The sequence below is a fragment of the Desmodus rotundus genome, chromosome 6 (assembly GCF_022682495.2).
Source record: "Desmodus rotundus isolate HL8 chromosome 6, HLdesRot8A.1, whole genome shotgun sequence".
Classification (NCBI taxonomy): Eukaryota; Metazoa; Chordata; class Mammalia; order Chiroptera; family Phyllostomidae; genus Desmodus; species Desmodus rotundus.
The window spans coordinates 63,010,980-63,033,559 of record NC_071392.1 but is presented as its reverse complement, the minus strand read 5'-3'; the positions used below and the strand labels follow the sequence as shown (position 1 = coordinate 63,033,559).

The following is a 22,580-nucleotide window of genomic DNA, read 5'->3' as shown; positions in this document are numbered from 1 at the left end:
AGATAAATAATTGATTCTCAGGAACGTAGTGAATACGTACTCTGGTACTTTCTCTCTTGCTGAGTGAATAAATACATAGGGGTAAAACAATAAATATATAAATTAAATTCTTTAAAATATGGCCAACTTTATTAGTCTTATAGTGTTTGGGTAAAGAAAAATAAACCAGGCTGCCATGAAGAAGAATGTTAGAGATGGTTTGGGCCTTAAATTGAGGATTAGAAGATAGGTTAGATTTTGATAATAAATGAGTGAGGACATTCGAAGTACAGAAAATACCAATTAGAAAGAATAAAACTGAGAAAAATATAGTCCAGTGGATTTCAACATTTTTGAGTATTCAAACAGCTCTTACCATTAAAAGTGTTAAAGCAAGGACCCTTCCACAATAGGGTTAGTAGTAAAAATTCCAGTGTCTGTGTCAGACAGATCTAAGATTATGATAATGCTTATATTTTATATTATATTTTATTATCCTTAAATTTTCATTTGTAGACTCTTCGTGGCAACACTCTTTCCCCCACGCTCTATCTCCCACTGCAGTCTGAAATCTGTTGTTGGAAGCCATGGCTTAGGGTATGTGTATGTGCTGATGAGAAATATTTCAAAACTTGAGAATAGTGGTAAATAATGTTGGCTAGATAATGTAGGGCCATTTAATAAGATTTTAAAAGCTAGACAAAAATTTTTGACCTTAATATATGAGTTAAAGGGAAAACATTTTAGATTTTGAGTTGGGCTGAGAGGGGCAGTTGGGAATCAACTAAGATGAATGGATGGATATTAGATAAAGGGATATAAGTTAGGCTTAGGGCCCTGAGGATCTTGAGATACAAGAATAGAGAAGAAAATTTAAACTGATACATGATTTAAAAGAAAAATAAATAACTGGGTAATAGATTGAACATAGTATATAGATATGGAATAGGCCAAAACAGAAAAATATGTGGAATTTAGGTAAGATTACTTATGCTGTCCTTTAGTATTTTGGCCTGATAAGAATAAATGGATATATGAACATTTTCATAGTTTACTTAGGTGTTTCTAAAATGATTTTGAACCTAGATTTTTTCTCAGGGGAAACACTACTTTTAAAATAGGCAACGCTATATTTTTTTCTATAATTATGAAAAATTATAATCTCAAAAACTGAGTTTTATTATAAATGGGGTTGAATTTTATCAGATAATTTTTTATGAATCTATTGAGATGATCATATATTTCTTTTTCTCTTTTAACATCATAAAATATATTTATAGGAAACCCAACTTGATTATAGCAAATTATCTTGAGTACATTTTCTTGGATTCATATTGCTAATGCAATTTTCTTTAAAATTTATAGTTGAGTAAAAGGGTTTATAATTTTTCTTTTTTATAATGTCTTTTTATGATTCATTTTCAAGGAATTGGAACACATTCCTTCTGGTTTCTATTGTTTAAAAATATTTGTGCAAAATTGGGATAATATTTTTCTTGAAAATGTAACACTTTGGCTCATAAAAACATCATTTTCAGATTTTTTGTGCAATATGTTCAAAGTTTATTTTAATATCTTCAATGATCAAAAGACTGTTTAAGCTATTAATTATTTCTTCAGTTTGTTCTACTAAATAATAATTTTTAAAACTATGCTTTTTTGCCTAAACATTTATAATCATTGGTAAATTATTATTATATCTCATTACATTTTTAATTGTGGTAAATGTACACAAATTTGTCAATGTATACAATTTAAAGTGTACGATTCAGTGACATTAAGAAATTTCACAATGTTCTGCAATCACCACCACTATTTATTTCTCAAGTCTTTTCATCATTGCGAACAGAAACTACATCTGTTAAACAATAGCTACCCATTTCCCACTGCCCCTTAGCTCCTGGTAACTTTTTTTTCTACTTTCTGTCTATATGAATTGTGCCTAATTTGTACCTCTTATGAGTGGAATCATATAATATTTGCTTTTTTCTGTCAGCCTATTTCACTTAGCATAATGTTTCTAGATTCATCCATGTAGTAGCATGTATCAGGAATTTATTTCTTTTTAAGGCTTTAGAGTATTGTATTAATATGAATATACATATTTCATTTATTCACCCATCTATTAGTAGACAGTTAGGTTTTTTCTGCCTTCTGGCTACTGTGAACAATGTTTTCATAAACATTGGTATGTAAGTATCTGTTTAAAGTCTCCGTTTTTAATTTTTTTTGGTATATAACTATAGGTGGAATTGCTGGTCATATGGTAATTATAAGTTGAATTTTTTGAGAAAGTGTCATACTGTTTTCTGTAACAGCTACATAATTTCACACTCTCATCAGCAATGCATCAGGGTTCCGATTTTCACCAACACATGTTTTCTTTCTTTCTTTCCCTTTCTTCCTCCCTCCCTCCCTCCCTCCCTCCCTCTCTCTCTCTCTCTCTCTCTCTCTTTCTTTTTCTTTTTATTTTTTGATAAGCCATCTTAATGAGTGGGAAGCTTTATCTCATTGTGGCTTTGATTCATATTTCCCTAACGACTAGTGATGTTGAGCATCTTTTCATGTGCTTTTTTGCCATTTGTATAACTTCTTTTAAGAAATGTCTATTCAGGTCCTTTGCCTTGTTTTTTTTTTTTTAAATTGAGTTGTTGTTGGTGGTGGGTTAGTTGTAGAAGTTTTTTTTATGATATAGTTTGGATATTGGTCCATTAGATATGTTATTTGTGAATAGTATCTCGCATTCTATAGGCCGTCTTTTTTACTCCCTTGGTAGTGTTTTTAATGTATAAAGTGTTAAAGTTTTGTGTCCATTTTATCTTTTTCTTTGGTTGCCTATAATTTTGGTATCATACCCCCAAAATGATCACTAAACCCAATATTATGAAGACATTTCCCTATGTTTTTTTAGAAGTTTCATTGTTTTAGTTCTCCTTTTAGGTCTTTGATCCATTTTTGAATTAATTTTTGTATATTGTTTAAAATAAGTGTCTTCGTTCTTTTGCATGTGAATATCCAGCTTTCTCAATATTATTTGTTGAAAAGACTACTTTTTCCCACCAAATGGTCTTGACACATTTGTATATTCAAGGATTTATTTCTGGCCTCATTGAAAAAAAATAACATTATTCTATTACAGTTGTCCCAATTTTCCTCCCTTAGCTCTCTTCTACCCAGACTACTCATCACTCCCACAGTCAGTCTCACTGTTGTCCATGTCCATGAGCCATTCATACATGTTTTTTGACTAGTCCCTTCCCCTGCTTTCCACCATTATGTCTTTCTCCCACCCCTCTGGCCTTTCTTTCCAACTCCATCGGTCTATATGTTTATCTTTATGCCACACTGCTTTTTGTAAGTTTTTAAATTTGGAAGTGCAAATTCTCCAACTTTGTTTATTTTTTAAGATTGGTTTTGCTCTTTGGAGGTACTTGAGATTCCATATAAATTTTACTACTAGTGTGAGTTTTTCCTTTTTTGCAAAAACAGCTGTTAGGATTTTAATACAGATTGATTTGAATCTGTGTATCACTGTAGGTACTATTGTCATCTTAATGATATTAAGTCTTCTCATGTATGAATATGAGATGTCTTTCCACTTAGTTATGTCTTTTTAAATTTTTTCAGCAATATTTTTTTACTATTCAGTGTATAAATCTTTTGCCTCCTTGGGGAACTTTATTACTATATATTTTACCATTTTGATATTATTGTGGGACCTGGCCTGCAACCCAGGCATGTGCCCTGTCTGGGAATTGAACCAGCGACCCTTTGGTTTGCAGGCCAGCACTCAATCCACTGAGCCACACCAACTAGGGCACTTTTTCTAATATTAAAATCTACTTTTTCTGATATTAATAGGTACACCAGTTTTACTATGGTTATCTTTTATTGGATATGTTTTTCTATTTTTTAACTTTTATTTAGTTTTGGGGGTCCAGAATCAATATTTTTGTATTTTATTTAATCTTTATTGTATTTTTTTCCATTAACCTCTGTATTTCCTGTTACTATGCAAATGTGTTTGTTGTAAGCTACATATATCTAAATATTGTGTTTTTACCCAGACTTTCAACCTGTTAGCTGAGGCATTTGAACTGGTTACATTGTTCCTATTGATATATTTTTACCTGTTTCATCTGTATTATTTGTGTTACATATTTTAATGTTTCTTCTTAGTACTTTTTTTTTATCATTTTCATATCCATTAAGTTCCTTACCACTCCACCCGATCATATTGATGATATTAGTAGACTGATTTATATGGTTATATATTTCACTTTATCTATTTTTTCCCATAGTGAGAGAATTTCATTTGCTTCTCAGCAACTTTTAGACCAAGGGGCAATGAAACTTGGTTATTGTTTGCACAAATTTTTGAGGCTTGTTTGCCTTAAATCCATTTTTTCTCCTTTCAATCTATTATTAGGACCAAAGGGCTCTGTACCTGGGAAGTCCAGCATGCCAAAGTTTGCCTGGAACTTTCCCTGTTTTAGCACCAAAGCTTCTAATTCCCATCCTGGGAAACTCATCAGTCCCAGGCCAACTGTTATGCTTGTTCACTCCTTATACCTCTGGAGCTGACTCCACTGGAAATAGATTCTCAGTACACCATCCCTTCATCAATGCCCCTAAACCTTGAAATTATTCACAAACTCACCTTTCAGATATGTTAGCTCTCAAAGGCTCCTTACGCATCCACTGTGAGACAGGCTGTCCCTTTGCAAACACATCTACAACTAGGCTGGTGGGAGCCCTGAAAGTAGCTGAAATTTTCTAGTGTGCATTTTCAACCTTCACTGAGAATGAACAATTCTTTTCTGGTTTTTCTCCTTGGTTTAATCTTTACAGTATTTTTTCCCTTATCATCTAGTCCTCTTATACTCCCCTCCCCCCAGTAGTCACCACAATGTTGCCTATGTTCATGAGTCCTTTTTCCTTTTTGCTCAATCCCTCTGCCCCCTCACCTCTCTCCCTACTAGCTGTCATCCTGTTCTCCATCTTTGAGTCTGTCCCCATTTTTCTTGTTAGTTCAGTTTGTTCATTACATTCCACATATGAGTGAAATGATATGGTATTTGTCTTTCTCTGACTGGCTTATTTCACTTTATCTTTGTACTTGGTTCTTCTTATCATTTTCTTAGACCACAACTACTTTACCAAGATATTTGATCATTTTATTTTATATTTTTGAAGATATCCTTTAAATATATCCTTCCATTTAGGTACTTCATCCAAAATTGTTTTCAATGTTAGTCTGTTTGGATAAACATTCTTAAATGTTTAATGCCTCTAAGAATATTTTTATCATGGTCTAATATGTGAATGACATTTGAGCTGGATATAAAACTGTGTTTTAAGTTCTTTCAATGTTTTTATTTTTTTGAAATTCTATTTGCTTTTATTATTTTTTGTTGGTATTCAAGTACAGTTGTCTCCATTTCCTCCCCACCACTTTCTCCCATGCCACCCACACCCACCTCCCACCCTCAGTTCTTTTCCCCTTTAGCTTTGTCCATGGCTCCTTCATATATGTTCCTTGATGACCCTTGTCTGTCTTATTGATTCACTTTCTTCTTTCAACTAACTTTACTATTGAAAAATCTTATGTAAATCAGATTCTTGCTATTTTGGACATAATATTTTTTTCTATTAGGCTTTAAGATTTTTTTCTTTATCATTGTATATGTATAAATTTTAATAAAATATGTCTGGGTTTAGGTTTTTCTGTATCATTTTCCATTGTTCTTTTCTTTTATTTTTTAAATTAATTAACTTAATTTTATTGTTACAATTGTCTGCATTTCCTCCCCATCCTTCCACCCCACCCCAGCCAGTCCCACCTCCCTCCCCCACCTCTACCCTCCCCCTTGATTTTGTCCTTGTGTCCTTTATAGTAGCTCCTATAGACCCCTCTCCCCACTATCCCCTCCCCACTCCCCTCTGGCTATTGTTACAATGTTCTTAATTTCAATGTCTCTGGTTATTCTTTTATTTTAAAGATTTATTGTATTTCTTTTAAGAAAAAGAGGAACAGGGGGAGGAAGAGAGGGAGTGATACAGTGACGTGTGAGAGAAACATCAATTTGTTGCCCCCCATGCTTTCCCCAACCAGGTACTGGCTATAACCTAGGCATGTTTCCTGAGCAGGAATCAAACCGGTGGCTTGGTAACCTTTTGCTTTGTAGTAAGACACCCAATGGAGGCACACTGGTCAGGGTTCATTGTCATTCCTAAGCCTTTTGATTTTTAAATAAAAAATTAAGAAACAAAAAATAAAAAAAAGACTTTAGTTTTTTATTTAGTTTTGATTCTCAGAAATGTATCTCCATTATTTTTTAAAATATTTTTCCTTCCCATTTTATTTTTCTTTCTCTGAGATGCTAATCTCTGTATTTAATTCTTGTAATTCTATCTCTGTACTGATTATATTTTATTTTATATTTTCTAGTTCTTGGTCCATTTCTTCATCCTCCTGAGAGGTTAATTTGGTTTTATAACTTACTAATTCCTTTATTCTTTTCTCAGTGTATACATTATGCTATTTTTTCTTTTACAGATTTGTTTTTTTAAGTTGTTTTGTTTTTATGTGAAAATTATATTTTCACACTTCTTATTTTTGCTTGATCATTTTGGAGATTTTTATTTTAATTGTTTTTCTTGTATATTATAAATAATTACAAATATATATTTTTAAGAATCTATATGGCTAATTTAAGAACTTTGTTTCATGAGATTTTTCATTTATTTTTACTGCTTCTTTTGATGTTATTTAAAAAATTATTTATTTTATTTGTAGAGAAGGGAAGGGAGGGAGAGTGAGAGAGAGAAACATCAATGTGTGGTTGCCTCTCACTTGCCCCATACTGGGGACCTGTCCCAAAACCCAGGCATGTGCCCTGCCTGCCCTGACTGGGAACCTAACCGGTGATCCTTTGGTTCACAAGCGGGCACTCAATCCCCTGAGCCACACCAGCCAGGGCATCTTTTGATGTTATTTTTAACACTGCATGTTGTTGTGATATTTTGATTTGTGAGCTCATTTTCTTCAGGTAATATTGGCTACTGTGAAAGGCAAGTATATGTGGGAAGGTCAGATCCTTACCCTTTTCAATCTCTATGATCTCAGCAGTGAAAATGTGCATAAAATCTAGGGTGAAGAAATTTAGACAATGGGAACCACTATCAATTATTTCTCTCCTCAAAGCAACTTCTTAAATAATGAGTTTATCTTTTTTACTAGTAATAAGTATTATCTTGAGAAGAATGTTCTACTTTGTTGAAAATATTTTATAATAAATTATTTTATATGTATTTAATTTTTTTAAGGTTTATTTTATTTATTTTTAGAGAAGAAGGGAGGGAGAGAAACATTTATGTATGAGAGAAACATCAATCCATTGCCCATTGATTAGCTTTTGTTAATAATATGTTCTACTATTTCAAGTCAAAGCTTTGGCTTTACTGAAAAGAATAATGTTTATTGTTCTTTTAAACCAGAACAATAGATATTCCTTCATAAAGTACCCACTTGCCAACTTGTTTATAAAACACACACTTAGACTTTATTGCCTAAGTGAATTATATCAATAATTTTGTGAAAACTAAATATAATTTTGCTTTGTAGGACCTATAAGATGTGTATTTAGTATCTAAATTTTCCCTAACAGTATACTTATATATATTTTAATGGAGAAAAGGCATTTTAAATGATATGAAATGCGTGATACTTTGAAATAAACTGTGTAATGATATCCAAAAAGTGATTAGCCATTTACATAAACAGAGTAGTACTTACAGCATAAAATTAAATAGGATATTAATCATTGTGCTTTTAGTGCATAAATTAGACAATAAACAAGGTCAGTAGAAATGTAATATACCTATGGTGAAGCAAGATTAGATTCATTATCAGAATTTCAGCCCCATTTCTAAGGCTAAAATCATTGATTAGGTGTAGTTTGAGTAGGTAATATGGACCCAGCAAAATGGTATGTTAAGAATCTATCATTTTATTTCAGTGTATATGTAATATGATTCTTTTTCTTCTTAAACATTTTTGCAAACTGCTGCTTTGAAATCCATCTGAATTCAAGCTTTTCAGAAAGAAAAGTCTTTTCCCTAGTTCCTTCCTCTTTCCTTCCCCCTTAGTGCCTGTCTTGTTTCACACAACCATTCTATTTCTAAGGTATAGTAGAAATGTACAATTTAGGATGGTCACACCTCAGCTTATCACCAATAGGATTTCCAAAAAGATCTTGGAAACTTTTTTACTTTTACAAATAAGACTAAATGACTCACAAGTTAAGGAAATAACTGCTTTTAAAATTTTTCCCTAATTGTATTGTTCTGATACTAACACTCATCATCTATCCAATATGATCAACTTTGTCCCTATTTTTCAGATGAGAAAATTGAGAAGACTTTCCTGACTTAAGTAGCTCCCTTCCAAAATGCATGAAGTACAAATACATTTTAAAATAATGAGTTTATATACAACAAAGATAAAGATTCCTAATAGAATAAATATGAAAAGAACTAATACTTATAAATATACATCAAAATACATATGTATTCTATAATGTCTCTATTGATATGTACATGCACTTACAGATTAGCCTGATTTACACTGTATTTTTAACATTTTCTCTGAGAAATATACATTATTTATTATACATAGTTTAAGAGATTATTATTCAGAAGTTAATTTTTATCTTCATTTGTGTTTTCTTCACATTTATTTCCAGTCTGATTTTATAAGTATCAAAAAAAGTCTTAATTTTGAGTCAGAGTTTTACAAAATGTTGGAATAAGGAGTTAGTTTTTGTAATAAACTGACTATTGTTTTGTTTGATTAGTTGTATTGTGCGTGGTCCTTAAAGAAAAAAGTTGCTACTTATTCAGTTCCTGGTTTACTGCCTATAAATGAAATAATGATATATAGAATGGAAATATTTCAAATATTCAAGTCACACATTTTGAAGTTAGCTTGTTCTGGAATAATGAATATTAACTTAAACTATACTGTTTAAATTTAATTTTCTTGAGAAATCAAATCAATATGCACATTTTAAGTGATAAACTGGTACAATTTTGAATTGTATAAAAAACAGCTCTCTGAAAAATTGTTCCCAACAGCACTTTAAGAATTGTAATGTTGCTATAATTAAATATAACCTCTATCTACTACAGGCACAAGTAGTTTTAGGCTACTTTTTGTTACCATCTGGAATAATTATAATAATCTAGAACATTAGGTGTACAATGTAAAAAGCATGCCTTCCTGTGAGAAAAGGAAGTTTCTCAATTAACAGTGTAAAACACTTCTTGACTTTGAGTGGCTGGTAGCACTGATAGTGTTAAGAAGGTTTCCAAAATGTTCAACCATTATACCTAATTTATGGTATGCTTACCAGCTTTGCTAATATGTATATTGATTTTTGTTCAAGTGATATTCTTATCTTATTCATTTATAACCAGGTAATGTGATAGATCAAACTTTTATAAATTTGTAAATTATAATCAGAATTTTCATTAATGAGTGAATTAATTTCCTTTTTTTTGCTTACATATAAATAACTTTTTAAAAAATTTCCACAAGCATCTAATATTGATTTTAAAATCAATGCATACTCATTTTTATTCAAGATTAAAATATATATTATAATTTTTAAAGTGGCAAATTTAAAATACACAGCCACATATATCAATGTCCACAGAAAGATTAATTGACCTTTTCTTTCTTTTTTCCCTAAAGTTATCTGGCAGTATTTTGGATGTGTATAGTAACGAGCAGGGAATTTCATCAGTTAATATGGGCCTTACAAATGCTTCCTGTCCAAGGAGTCTATCAATGAAAAGAGAAATTCCAGGTAATGTTGCTTTTACCATTTTATCTCTTTTTAGCCAACTACATAAGAAGTGAATATCATGTATTATCAAGATAAAAAAAAATTTAAATATCAAAATTGTCAGTTAAAATAGGAGACATTTAAGATTTAGAGAGTGTAACTTGCAGTTCAACTAAATTGATTTATTATTTTAGAAAATGGGTAAATATACACGTATGTTCTCTCTCTCTCTATATATACACACACACACACATATATATATACATATGCATATATATAACACATATATGTATAAAACAGCTTGACTAGGTTCTTTATGTAACATAGGTTCATTTTAATATTAAATAGATGCAATTTATTAGCATCATTGCAAAATAATAGATTAATAGACTAGGGAAAATTAGTCCTTTTATATGTAAAATTTGATGTAAAACAAACAATTAGATTTCCTCTTTTAGCTTGTTTTATGAATTTTGATGGACTCACATTTAACTTTCTCAAGTGGGTAAAAATCTATCAATTTTCAATAGTATATTCTAAAATTCTTACAACTCAAAGGCATTATAGAGTCATGGTAAAATTCCTTCAATATATAGATTAGGAAACCAAGGGTTTTTTTCATAAAAGCATAAGAGGAGTTCTTTTCCCCTAGTCATAAAGCTGAGTAGGGAAAAATGGATCAAAAAGGATTTCTTAACTAATAAGTCCAGTTTTAGTTCCTTCATTTGAATAAAATAAAGTTAAAATGTCTATTACACATTTTTAGTTTAGAGGCCAAACATTGGTTTTTAATAATTTTTACACAGTCTAATCAATAATGCAAATATTTATGCATTTAAATAATTTAGACCAAAATTAATGCCTATAGTTGAACAAATTTAAATAAATGTATTCTATATTACCCATTTTAAAAACTAGAATAATTTAAGGGACACTGCATTAATTTATAAAAAATTACTCAAAACTTGACAGCTTGAAATAATATTTACCTCAAATAATCTCTATGGGTCAGAAATCCAGGGGTAGATTAGAAAATTGGTTCTAATTCAGAGTTTCTCATAAGGCTATAGTCAAGATGTTTGCTAAAGATACAGACATTTGACCCTTGATGGGCTGGAGAATGTGTTTCCAAGGTAGTTCACTTACAGGTCTCGCAAGTTAGTGCTGCTAGTGGGCAAGTGACCTTGGTACTTAACATGTGGACTTTTGTAGGGCTACTCAAGTTTCATCATGACATGACAACTGGTGATCCAAGGCACACCAAATTGGTAGCTGAAAATGTCATTTATACCTATTCTTGGAAGCCACATTAGTCATTTCCACAATATTCTATTGATTTCACAGGTTGACCCTATTCTATATGAGAAGGAATTACTGAGTGTGTGAATATAATGAATAAGAATCATTGTGGGCCATGTTGGAAGATGACTATCACAAATGCTCACAACCAAATAGCATAAAATGTGTTATTTACTGGAATTAATTGTTTAATAGTAATATCTGAGAAATGCACTTAGTTCCAAATCCTATAATGTATAAATCATAATTAGTTATGAAGAATGTAGGTTGTTGCCCTGGCTGGGTGGCTCAGTTGGTAGGAGCATCAACCCAAACACAAGAGGTTGTGGGTTCCATTCCTGGTCAGGGCACATATCTAGGTCATGGGTTCCATCCTCAGTCAAGAAATATATGTGAGGCAACTGATTGATGTTTCTCTCTCACATCAATGTTTTTCTCTCTCACATCAATAGTTTTTTCTCTCTCTGAAAAAATCAGAAACATATTCTCAGGTAAAGATTGTGCATGTATGTGTGTGTGTATGTGTATTGTAAATATAGCTTATAAAATTTAGGTTTGAATATCTTAAAATTCTGAAAATAATAATAATTGAGCTGTTAAACATTTACTGTGTACTGTTCCTTTTTTAATCATCACAGTATTATACCAATTTTACAGATGAAGAGACTGAAACTGAGAATTTACCTAATAAATTAGAGGGCTATTAAATGGAGGGCCAGAATAAAAATCTGATTTTTACTACTCAAAGTCTAAAGGGTTTGCCATTGCCTCTTACTCAAGAGTACTTTTCTTCTGATTTCTAAATATTTGCATAAAATTACTATACTGTTTGGAGCAAGTAATATTGTATTTCACTTAGTATTCTTGAATTATGTTTATTAAAGGGGTACACAGTAGAACTAAGAATTGTTTTATCTTCCTTTTATCAGAAACTGGTACTCGAGCTTTGACAAAAGAGAGACAAAAAAAGGACAACCACAACCTCAGTGAGTACATTTTTCTTTTTCTTCTTTTCCAAACAAAAGTAATACAAGAGGAAACTCATGGAGGTTAAAATGTGTTGTTATTTATTGTGTATCCATAAGTATTTTGAGGTCAGATGGTCAAAATTAATAGTACATCTCACCAGTTAAGCTATTTGGAGACATTTAAATAATGTAAAATCTCAGAAAAGCTATACGCTTTCACAACTTGAAACTTCTAAAATTCTCTCCTTGATCATTCTTTCTCAGGAATGCTTCTCAGGAATTCTTCCCACCCTTGATCATACCCCCTTAGGCTTTGTCTGTGGGTCCTTTATAGATGTTCATGAAAACTCTTCCTCCTTTTCCCCCCATTACTCCCTTCCCCTCCCCTCTGGTTACAGTCAGTTTGTTCTTTATTTCTATGTCTCTGGTCTATTTTGCTTGCTTGTTTGTTTTGTTGATTAGGTTCCACTTATAGGTGAGACCATATGGTATTTGTCTTTGTCCGTCTGGCTTATTTCACTTAGCACAATGCTCTCCAGTTCCATCCATGCTGTTGCAAAGGGGAGGGGCTTCTTTCTTTGGATTGAATGTGGAAGGTGGGGTGGGTAGGGCAGGGGAGAGTAGTAGGGGGGGAATGGGGACAACTGTAATTGAACACCAATAAAAAAGAAAGAATTAATACAGTAAGGAACTATGGGCTTCTCTTTTAGTTTTAGACTGCTTATTATTACTCTCCTTGTTTGTTTCTTCTCTATTCTGTTTCTGCAGCTTAAACAGGCCATGTAAGACAGGTATAACAGGATAAAGTATAAAGTATAAAGTATGACAGGTGCCTTGTATGTCCATTATTGAAATGTTTTCTAATCTGGATTCCCTTATTGAGTGATTTTGTTTTTTGGAGGTATCATGGTTAAAAAATTAATATTACATTTTAAATTATGCCAAATCTAGGATAACCCCTAAAGTTTGTGACGATTGTGCAGGAAGACAAATGAAGTCCCACTTACCAGATGTCTAAATATTTTAAAGTTATAACTCAAGTTAGAAAGTGCTAAAATAAGTATACGGACTGGAAGGTCAGGTGTGGATTTAGAATTCTCATATCCTTGGAGTTCTGAATGGGAATGTCAGAGTGGGGCAATGCCAGGCCACCTCACTTTTCTCTTCACCCCATATTCATTCTGTGTTGCCAGTGGTCTCAGGTATAAGTATGACAACTTGACCCAGTACATTAAAGCTCCGTACACATCTCAGCAAATAGTTGCTCCTTGTCCATATCTTGGGTCTAGTAGTGAGCACACTGGTGTTATGATCTTCCTTCAGAACGATGGACCTGAGAAGTGGCCTATGCAGGCTCTAGAAGTAGGCTCAGTGTGTTTGAGAGGATATCCATTATGTGCGTATTTTAGAAGGAATCAGTCTGGCTCAGTGGCTGCCTTGCTCAGTGGAGATGGGTATGATGAGAGAAGGTAAGCGTGGTTCCACTTAGGTATGGGATCCTGGATAGGGGCTCCTCTTGCCTAGACATAAAGGCAGAAATAATTGAATATATTAACAACTTTGTGAACAGTGAAATCAAACATGGCATGAAGTAATCATATAATTTTAAAAAATTGACTTTTTTACAAATAACTAGTGCTAGATATGAAAACATTGAGAAACCAAAGCTCTCATAATTAGCCATTAAATGTGTATCAAGCACAACTTAAGAAGAATAGAGTAGAAACTTCTGATATTTTACATGAGGTAAATTTATTATTTATATTTAAATAGATTTTGGGAAAATATTTAAGGACTAAAACAACCCCATATTTAGAGATAAGTTTTTGAATATACTTCATAGCTGTTCTTCATTTTGTATTTTTTTAATGATTGATTTTTAAGAGAGATAAGTTCATTGTTCCACTTATTATTTTTAAAAAATTTATTGTTATTCAATTACAGTTGTCTGCATTTTCTCCCCATCACTACACCCCTCCCCATCCAAACCCACCTCCCTCTCTCACCTCCACCCTCCCCCTTGATTTTGTCCAAGTGTCCTTTATAGTACCTCCTGTAAACCCCTTTCCCCACTATCCCCTCACCACTCTCCTCTGGCTATTGCTGGATTGTTCTTAATATAAATGTCTCTGGTTATATTTTGTTTACATTTTTCTTTTGTTATGTTCCAGCTAAAGGTAAGATCATATGGTATTTGTCCCTCACCACCTGGCTTATTTCACTTAGCATAATGCTCTCCAGTTCCATCCAGGCTGTTGCAAAGGGTATAAGCTCTTTCTTTCTCTCTGCTGTGTAGAATTCCACTGTGTAAATGTACCACAGATTTTTGATCCACTCATTTGCTGATGGGCACTTAGGTTGCTTCCAGTACTTGACTATTGTAAATTGTACGGCTATGAACATTGGGATGCATAGGTTCTTTTGCATTGGTGTTTCAGGGTTCTTAGGGTATAATCCCAGCAGTGGAATTGCTGGATCAAAGGGCAGTTCCATTTTTAGTTTTCTGAGGAAATTCCATACTGTTTTCCACAGTGGCCTCACCAGTCTGCATTCCCACCAACAGTGCACTAGGGTTCCCTTTTCTCCACATCCTCTCCAACATGCGTTTGTGGATTTGTTTATGTTGGCCACTCTGACTGGTGTTAGATGGTACCTCATTGTGGTTTTAATTTGCATCTCTCTGATGGCTACATTCTGAATATCTTTTCATATGTCTCTGGTTCCTCTGTATGTCTTCCTTGGAGAAGTTTCTGTTGAAGTCCTTTGCCCATTTTTTAATTGGGTTGTTTGTCTTCCTGGAGTGGAGTTGTGTGAGTTCTTTATATATTTTGGAGATCAGGCCCTTGTCTGAGGTATCATTGACAAATATGTTTTCCCAGACTGTTGGTTCTCTTTGTATTTTAATGCCGTTTTCTTTAGCCATGCAGAAGCTTTTCATTTTGATCAGGTACCATATGTTCATTCTTTCCTTTATGTCCCATGCACTATGGGACGTATCTGTGAGGATTTTGCTGCATGGAATGCCTGAGATTTTCCTGCCAATGTTTTCCTGTAGGACTTTTATGGTGTTATGACTTATATTTAAGTCGTTTATCCACCTTGAATTTATTTTTGTGTATGGTGTAAGTTGGTGGTCGAGTTTCATTTTTTTGCACGTAGCTGTCCAAATCTCCCAACACCATCTGTTGAAGAGGCTGTTTTTGCTCCATTTTATGCTCCTGCCTCCTTTGTCAAATATTAATTAACTGTAAAGACATTGGTTTATTTCTGGGCTCTCTGTTCTGTTCCATTGGTCTATGTGCCTGTTTTTATTCCAGTATCAGTCTTTTTTGATTACAGTGGCCTTGTAATACAGTTTGATATCAGGTATTGTGATCCCTCCTGCTTTGTTCTTCTTTCTTAAACTTGTTGCAGCTATTCGGGGTCATTTATGGTTCCATATGAATTTCTGAAATGTTTTTTCTATATCTGTGAAATACATCATGGGAACTTTAATAAGGATTGCATTGAATCTATAAATCGCTTTGGGTAGTATGACCATTTTGATGATGTTAATTCTTCCAATCCATGAGCATGGTACATGCTTCCATTTGTTTGTGTGTTCCTTAATTTCTTTCTTCAGTGTTGCATGGTTTTCTCTGTACAGGTCTTTTACCTCCTTGGTTAGGTTTATTCCTAGGTACTTTATTTTTCTTGTTGCTATATCAAATGGGATTTTTTTCCCCTGATTTCTGTTTCTGCTATTTCATTGCTGGTGTACAGAAATGCCTTTGAATTCTGAGTATTGACTTTGTATCCAGCTGTTTTGCCAAATTCATTTATTAGGTCGAGTAGTTTTCTGTTGGAGTCTATAGGAATTTCCATGTACACTATCATGTCATCTGTAGACAGTGACAGTTTCATTTCCTCCTTTCCAACTTGGATGCCTTTTATTTCTGTTTCTTGTCTGATTGCTGTGGCTAGTACTTCCAGTACTGTGTTGAATAGGAGTGGTGAGAGAGGGCATCCTTGTCTTTTTCCTGATCCTAGTAGGAAAGCTCTAAGTTTTTGTCCATTGAGTATGATGTTGGCTGTAGGTGTCTCACATATGGCCTTTATTATGTTGAGGACTGCTCCCTCTATTCCCACTTTGCTGAGTGTTTTTTATCATAAATGGGTGCTGTATCTTATCAAATGCTTTTTCTGCATCTATTGACATGATCATGTGATTTTTGCCTTTGCTGTTGTTTATGTGATGTATTATAGATATTGATGTGTGAATATTGTATCATCCTTGCATCCCTGGGATGAATCCCATGTGGTCATGGTGTATGATCTTTTTAATGTATTGCTGGATGCAGTTTGCCAATATTTTATTGAGAATTTTAGCGTCTATGTTCATCAGCAATATTGGCCTCAACTTTTCTTTCTTTGTTATGTCTTTATCTGGTTTTGGGATTAGGATGATGCTGGCTTCATAAAAAGAGTTTTGGAGTCTGCCATCTGTTTGGATTTTTTCAATTAGTCTGTGAAGGGTAGGGGTTAGCTCTTCCTTAAATGCTTTGTAGAATTCTCCTGTGAAACCATCTGGTCCAGGGCTTTTGTGTATTGGGAGGTTTTGATTACTCCTTCAATTTCATCTGCTTTTATTGATCTGTTCAGACTTTCTCCTTGTTTTTCATTCAGTTTGGAAGATTATATTTTTCTAGAAATGTGTTCATTTCACCTAGGTTTTCAAATTTCTTGGCATACAGTTCTTTGTATTAATTTCTTACAATCCTTTGTATTTCTGCAGTGCCAGTGTAATCTCTCCTCTTCCATTTCCAGTTGTGTTTATTTGGATCCTCTGTCTTTTTTGGTTGATGAGCCTACTTAAGGGCTTGCTGATTTGTTTATCTTTTTAAAGAACCAGCTCCTGGATTCATTGATCCTTAGATTGGTGCTTTTAGTCTCTATGTCATTTAATTCTGCTCTGATCTTGGTTATTTCCTTCTTTCTACTTGCTCTGGGTTGTCTTTGTTGTTGTTCCTTGAGTTCTGGTAGGTGTAGGGTTAGGTTGTTTGTTTGACATGATTCTATCTTTTTAAGGTAAGCCTGTATCGCTATAAACTTCCCTCTCAGACTGCCTTTGCTGTGTCCCATAAATTTTGGTTGTTGTGAGTTCATTTTTGTTTGTTTCCAGAAACTTTTTGATTTCTTCCTTAATCTCATTTTTCACCCATTCATTGTTTAATAGCATGCTATTCAATCTCCATTATTTTGAGTGTTTTGGGATTTTTCCTTTCGGGTTGGTTTCTAGTGTCAGTCCCTTGTGGTCAGAGAACATGCTGGATATGATTTCAATTCTCTTGAATTTGTTGAGACTTGTTTTGTGTCCTATCATGTGGTCTATCTTTGAAAATGTTCCATGTAATCTTAAAAAGAATGTGTGTTTTGCTTCTTTGGGATGAAAGGCTCTATGTATATCAGTTAAGTCCATTTCATCTAGGGTATTGTTCAGTGACACAATATCCTTGTTGATATTTTCTTTGGAAGATCTGTCCATTTTTGTCAGTGGGGTGTTAAAATCCCCTACTATAATTGTGTTGCTGTCAATATCTTTCTTGAAGTCCTCCAAGATTTTCTTTATGTATTTGGGTGCTCTTATGTTGGGTGCATATATATTTAGAATGTTTATGTCTTCTTGGTGGATTCTTCCTTTGAGTATTATGAAGTGACCTTCTGGGTCTCTCTTTATGGCCCTTCTTTGGAAGTCTATTTTGTCTGATATGATTATTGCTACCCCTGCTTTTTTTTTTGTCCATTTGCTTGGAAAATTTGTTTCCAGCCCTTCACTTTCAATCTGTGTATGTCTTTTGTCCTGAGATGGGTCTCTTGTAGTCAGCATATGTGTGGGTCATTTTTTGTTATCCATTCAGCTATTCTATGTCTTTTGATTGAATCATTTAATCCATTTACGTTTAAGATTATTGTTGATAGGTAGTTATTCATTGCCATTTTTTCATACCTGTGTTCCCCTCTTTCTCTTTTCTTTCCTTTCCTTAAAGCGGTCCCTTTAGCATCTCTTGCAGAGCTGGTTTGGTGGAGGTGTATTCTTTTAGACTTCTTTTGTCTGGGAAGCTCTGTATTTGGCGTTCTATCTTGATTGAGAGCCTTGCTGGATAAAGTAGCCTCAGTTGCAGGCCTCTGGTTCTCATTACTTGGAATATTTTTTGCCATTCTCTTCTGGCTTGGAGGGTTTCCATTGAGGAGTCAGCTGCTAACCTTATTGGGGCTCCCTTGTATGTTACTTCCTGTTTCTCCCTTGCTGCCTTTAAGATCCTCTCTTTGTCTTGGAATTTTGCCATTGTAATTATTATGTGTCTTTCAGTGGGCCTCTTTGGCTTCTTCTTGCTTGGGACTCTCTGTGTTTTCTGGATTTGTGTGACTTTTTTTCTCATCATGTTGTTCCACTTATTTATTATTTATTGTTTACTTCTGGTGTGTTCCCTGACTGGAGATCCAACATGCGACCTTGGTGTATTGGGGCGATGCTGTAACCAACTGTGCTACCTGGCCAGGGCCTCTTTTTTACTTAAAACTCTGTTTTATAATATAGGAGTTAGTATGTGTGAACATAGAATTAGTAATACATTATCACTGTGAAATATATATGTATTTCTATCAGCTTTATATTTATTTTCTTTTCAGTTTTTTTTAACGTGGTGTCATGCTTTTTGAATCACATGCACAGGGAACATAGAATTAATAAAGAAGGGAAATAAACTATATCAAGAATCAGTTATATTCTAATTTCAAAGGAATTCCAATGTATTATTCCTGAAAGTGAAATCCATTCATGTATTGTAGGTTCACAAAGACCATTGATTATCTTTCATGAATTTCCTTCTTTCTCATAATGATCTTAATTTTCAAGCATAATCATTTTTAAGAAAGCTTTAAAACTGAATATATATATATATACATGTATACATATATGCATATATATACATATATACACACATATATATAATTGTTCTTGACACAAACCATATAGACTATAAGACTACTCTGTACTCTATGACTACTCTTAAAGGAGGTCAATTTAGGAAACTCTACTTATTTATATATCTGACATTTATTGAACATTTATTAAATGCTCTAAATTTACATAAGCAATGAATGCATGAAAATGCAAACAGTTAAACAGTCTTGTCAAAGTGTGGGCCCTAGACAAACAACATCAGAATCATCTGCAAACTTGTTATAAGTGAAAATGCTGGGGCCCTGACAAGACCTACTAAAATCAGATTGTCTACTAGTGGGGTAAAGATATATTCTAACAATCTTTTCAGGCATGTCTGATGTAAATTAAAGTTTGAAAACCACTGCTCTATATATAATTGAAAAGTTTAAAAGAACATATTTACACTCTAATCGACATATATTTATTTAGCTTCTCTTGTATGCCAAGGCCTCTGGGGATACAAAAATGAGGAGGAAATGGTTCCTTCCCTCAAAATGGTCATTATTTACTTGGTTACACATACCTACTATGTGCCAAACTTTGTGTTAGGCCTTCAGGGCTGTATATAAGAGTAGTTAAGATCTCAGATGTTTATAATCCTCTGACAAAATATATATATATCAAATATATATATATGTTTCAGTATGTAAATATTGTATGGCATTTTAGATACTGAAAAACTTGTATTCAGAAGGAAATATTTTGAAGCATTGTGAATAATAATTATATTGTTATTCTTTTAGAATAAAATATATTTGAATTTTTATTTTATTTTAAGAAATATTCTTTTGAGTAAATGAAAGTTTTTGTTTATTGCTCTTTAAAAATTATTAAGAAAGTTTGCATCTATACAAAATTGAATTGTGCTTTAATGAGAATAATAAATATTTCTTTTTTTAATAGTTGAAAGAAGAAGAAGGTATAATATTAATTACCGAATCAAGGAGCTTGGTACTCTTATTCCAAAGTCTAATGATCCGTGAGTTCAATAACCATTTCTATAATAATGTTATAGTTGTTATACCCCGCAAAAATGGGTGGGAGGGAAGAAGGATAGAGGAGGACTAATAACTAGTAAACTAAGCAGCTTATGTTAGAGATAAGTCTCCTTCTGATGTTATTTTAAAATATTTATTCAAGGCTGAAAGCCATTAAGTATCAAAGTTCTCACTAACAGTTGTCCTTTTTAGTTGTAAAAAAATAAGTTTTTTCTTTTCCGTTTATAGTAGGTCTTTCTGTATGACACCAATATTGACAGACTTATTGGTAGTGTCTCATGGTATCTAAGACATTTAGTACTGTACTCAATTTATGGTTCTAAGAATTCTTCAAATGTAAGATTCCAAATGAATATTGGAATGTCAGATTTTCAGAGGTTCCAACATTCTGGAGACATGCAAATAAAAAATAGAATTATAAAAATCATGCTTATAGATTTCAACGATGAACTGATTATTGTAATGAAACTTTTAGCCAAGTTTTGGTATCATACATACAAAATCAGTTAAACAATATTTTTGAACTAAAATTAATATAGGTGGGATAAGAATAAGAAGGAAAAAGAAAGAAAGAATGGCTTAAGAGATGTCTGAAGGAAAGGGAAGTGATTTTGAGATGACAGAGGGAGAGGGAATACTAAGAGTGAGGAATAAAAACCAGGCTAAGACAGGGAAAAATTAATATTTGATATGAAAAGAAAAAGAAAGGAAGAAGCTTTTAAAAAAGGGCAGGATGAAAGAAAAAAGAAAAAAGGAAAAAAAGCAAGCTAAGACGCAGCAAATTTAAAATTTGAGATGAAAAGAGTAGGAGAGGGGAATGGTAAAATTTGAGATTTGAAATACAAAATTAGTGAAGATCTAAAGATAAAAATGAAAAAAAAATGATACAACAACTACCCTATCCACAATCAACAAGCAAAGATTGCTAAATGTGAAGATAGAACACAGGTATTTTAAGAGCAGGAAAAAGAAATGTGAGATGACCATTGACAAGAAAATTGGCTTTGAGAAGCTGGATGGGAGGGCGGGAATAGTAAGAGTGTGGAATGGAAACAAGTTGTAGCATGAGAGAAAATAAAATTTAAAATGAAAATAATAAGAGGAAAGTAGAAGGTAAAATGGGGTAAGAGAAGAAAGGAGCAAAGTATGTGAATTTGAATAAACTATACTATAAAATCTAGTGACTTAATATGCACAAACTTGAAGGCCAAGAAATTCATGTTAAAAAGCTATGCAGGAAAGAAAATATCACCAATCATGGAGAAGACCATGGTGGATTTCATCTCAGTAGCATCTAGTATTTACCACTGTTTTTTCTCTCTGTATCAGCCTCTGGTGATTTCATATGGTGTCCCCATCTGACCTTAGGCAGCCTGTTACAGAATTCCAGGGATCTATTGTCTGCGGCTGACTCCTTCAATTGTTAATCTAGTAAATCTGCACTCAGGCTTAAGCACCACAGGGCAGAGCAGAATCCCTCCTGGGTTGGGCTATTGTTTCCCCTCAAGCTTCTTCCACTTGGAAGAGGGTGGTCTGCCTGAGCAAGATGGCTGGCTGCTGCAGTATTGGGGGATGACTCAGCACCAGGATCCCAGCAGCTACTCTCTCAGTTCTCTCCCCAAAGCCTCTGTCCCCAGTCTTTCTTCAGGTGTCTCTAGTCCACTCTGCCAACCCCCTTTTGCTGAAGCCCAGGGTAAGTAACTGCAAATGAAAATTTATGTGCTGGCCCTTTAAACAGCTCTTTGTTTCTCCAGCCATAATCTTTGGCAGAGAGCTACCCTGCCCCTTTTCACAACTGGATGTTATCTGAGTACTTTCCAGGCTCTATTGCTCTAGGCTAGGGATCCCAGCTTAGGGTTTAGACCCTACACTTCTCTGGGGGATTCAAGCAGCTGCTTAAATGTTCCTCTGGTGCTTCAGCTTCTGCCTGTGGGTGCCCAGCCAACCCTCTTGTGTCTCCACTGCACTCCCTACTGGTCACATTGAGCTGAAGCACAGTCTTCTGTCTGCCTGACATTATAAGGCTTCTCTCTCACTATTGTTCAGTCATTTGTTCTGGGTGGTTTCTCCACAATTTAGTGGTAATTGTATTTTGGTCCTGGGAGGAGGTTAGTGTAACTTCCACTCACTCTTCAGCCATCTTGGATCAGTTTATTTTTGTTGATAGTGCTGTGGTGGATCTTTCTCTTCAATATGGCTCCTATTTTTTTAATTTAATTTTTCTGTTTAAACCTAATACTATGTGCTTCCTTTCTCTTACTCCATTCTGTCTTCTTCACTCCTTTTTTATTTATGATGTAAATTTTACTTTCTCTCTTCACATTGCTCCAATTTCCAACTCTTGTTGATGCTCTTCCCTCTAAACTCTCAAAAAATCATTTTTCTTTCAATAGGTCATCTCAAATTCACTTTCCTTTCTTATGATAGCCTTACACTCCTTACACCCTTATTAATACTGGTTCATTTGTTGTTAATAGTGGGATTGGAGGTGCAAGTTATT

The 22,580-nt window shown here is 33.6% G+C and overlaps 1 protein-coding gene across 4 annotated transcripts in view; it reads left to right on the top strand.

Annotated features, from left to right (window-relative positions):
* The window catches only part of TFEC (transcription factor EC), a 132,664-nt gene that overhangs the window by 97,778 nt on the left and 12,306 nt on the right, over nt 1-22,580 (top strand). For all 4 annotated transcript variants that reach the window (XM_024555438.4, XM_024555439.4, XM_045191550.3 and 1 more), the window contains 3 exons: nt 9,737-9,851; nt 12,059-12,115; nt 19,986-20,061. In XM_024555438.4, coding sequence (XP_024411206.3) covers nt 9,737-9,851; nt 12,059-12,115; nt 19,986-20,061 — 248 coding nt within the window. The remainder of the gene's footprint in view (nt 1-9,736; nt 9,852-12,058; nt 12,116-19,985; nt 20,062-22,580) is intronic.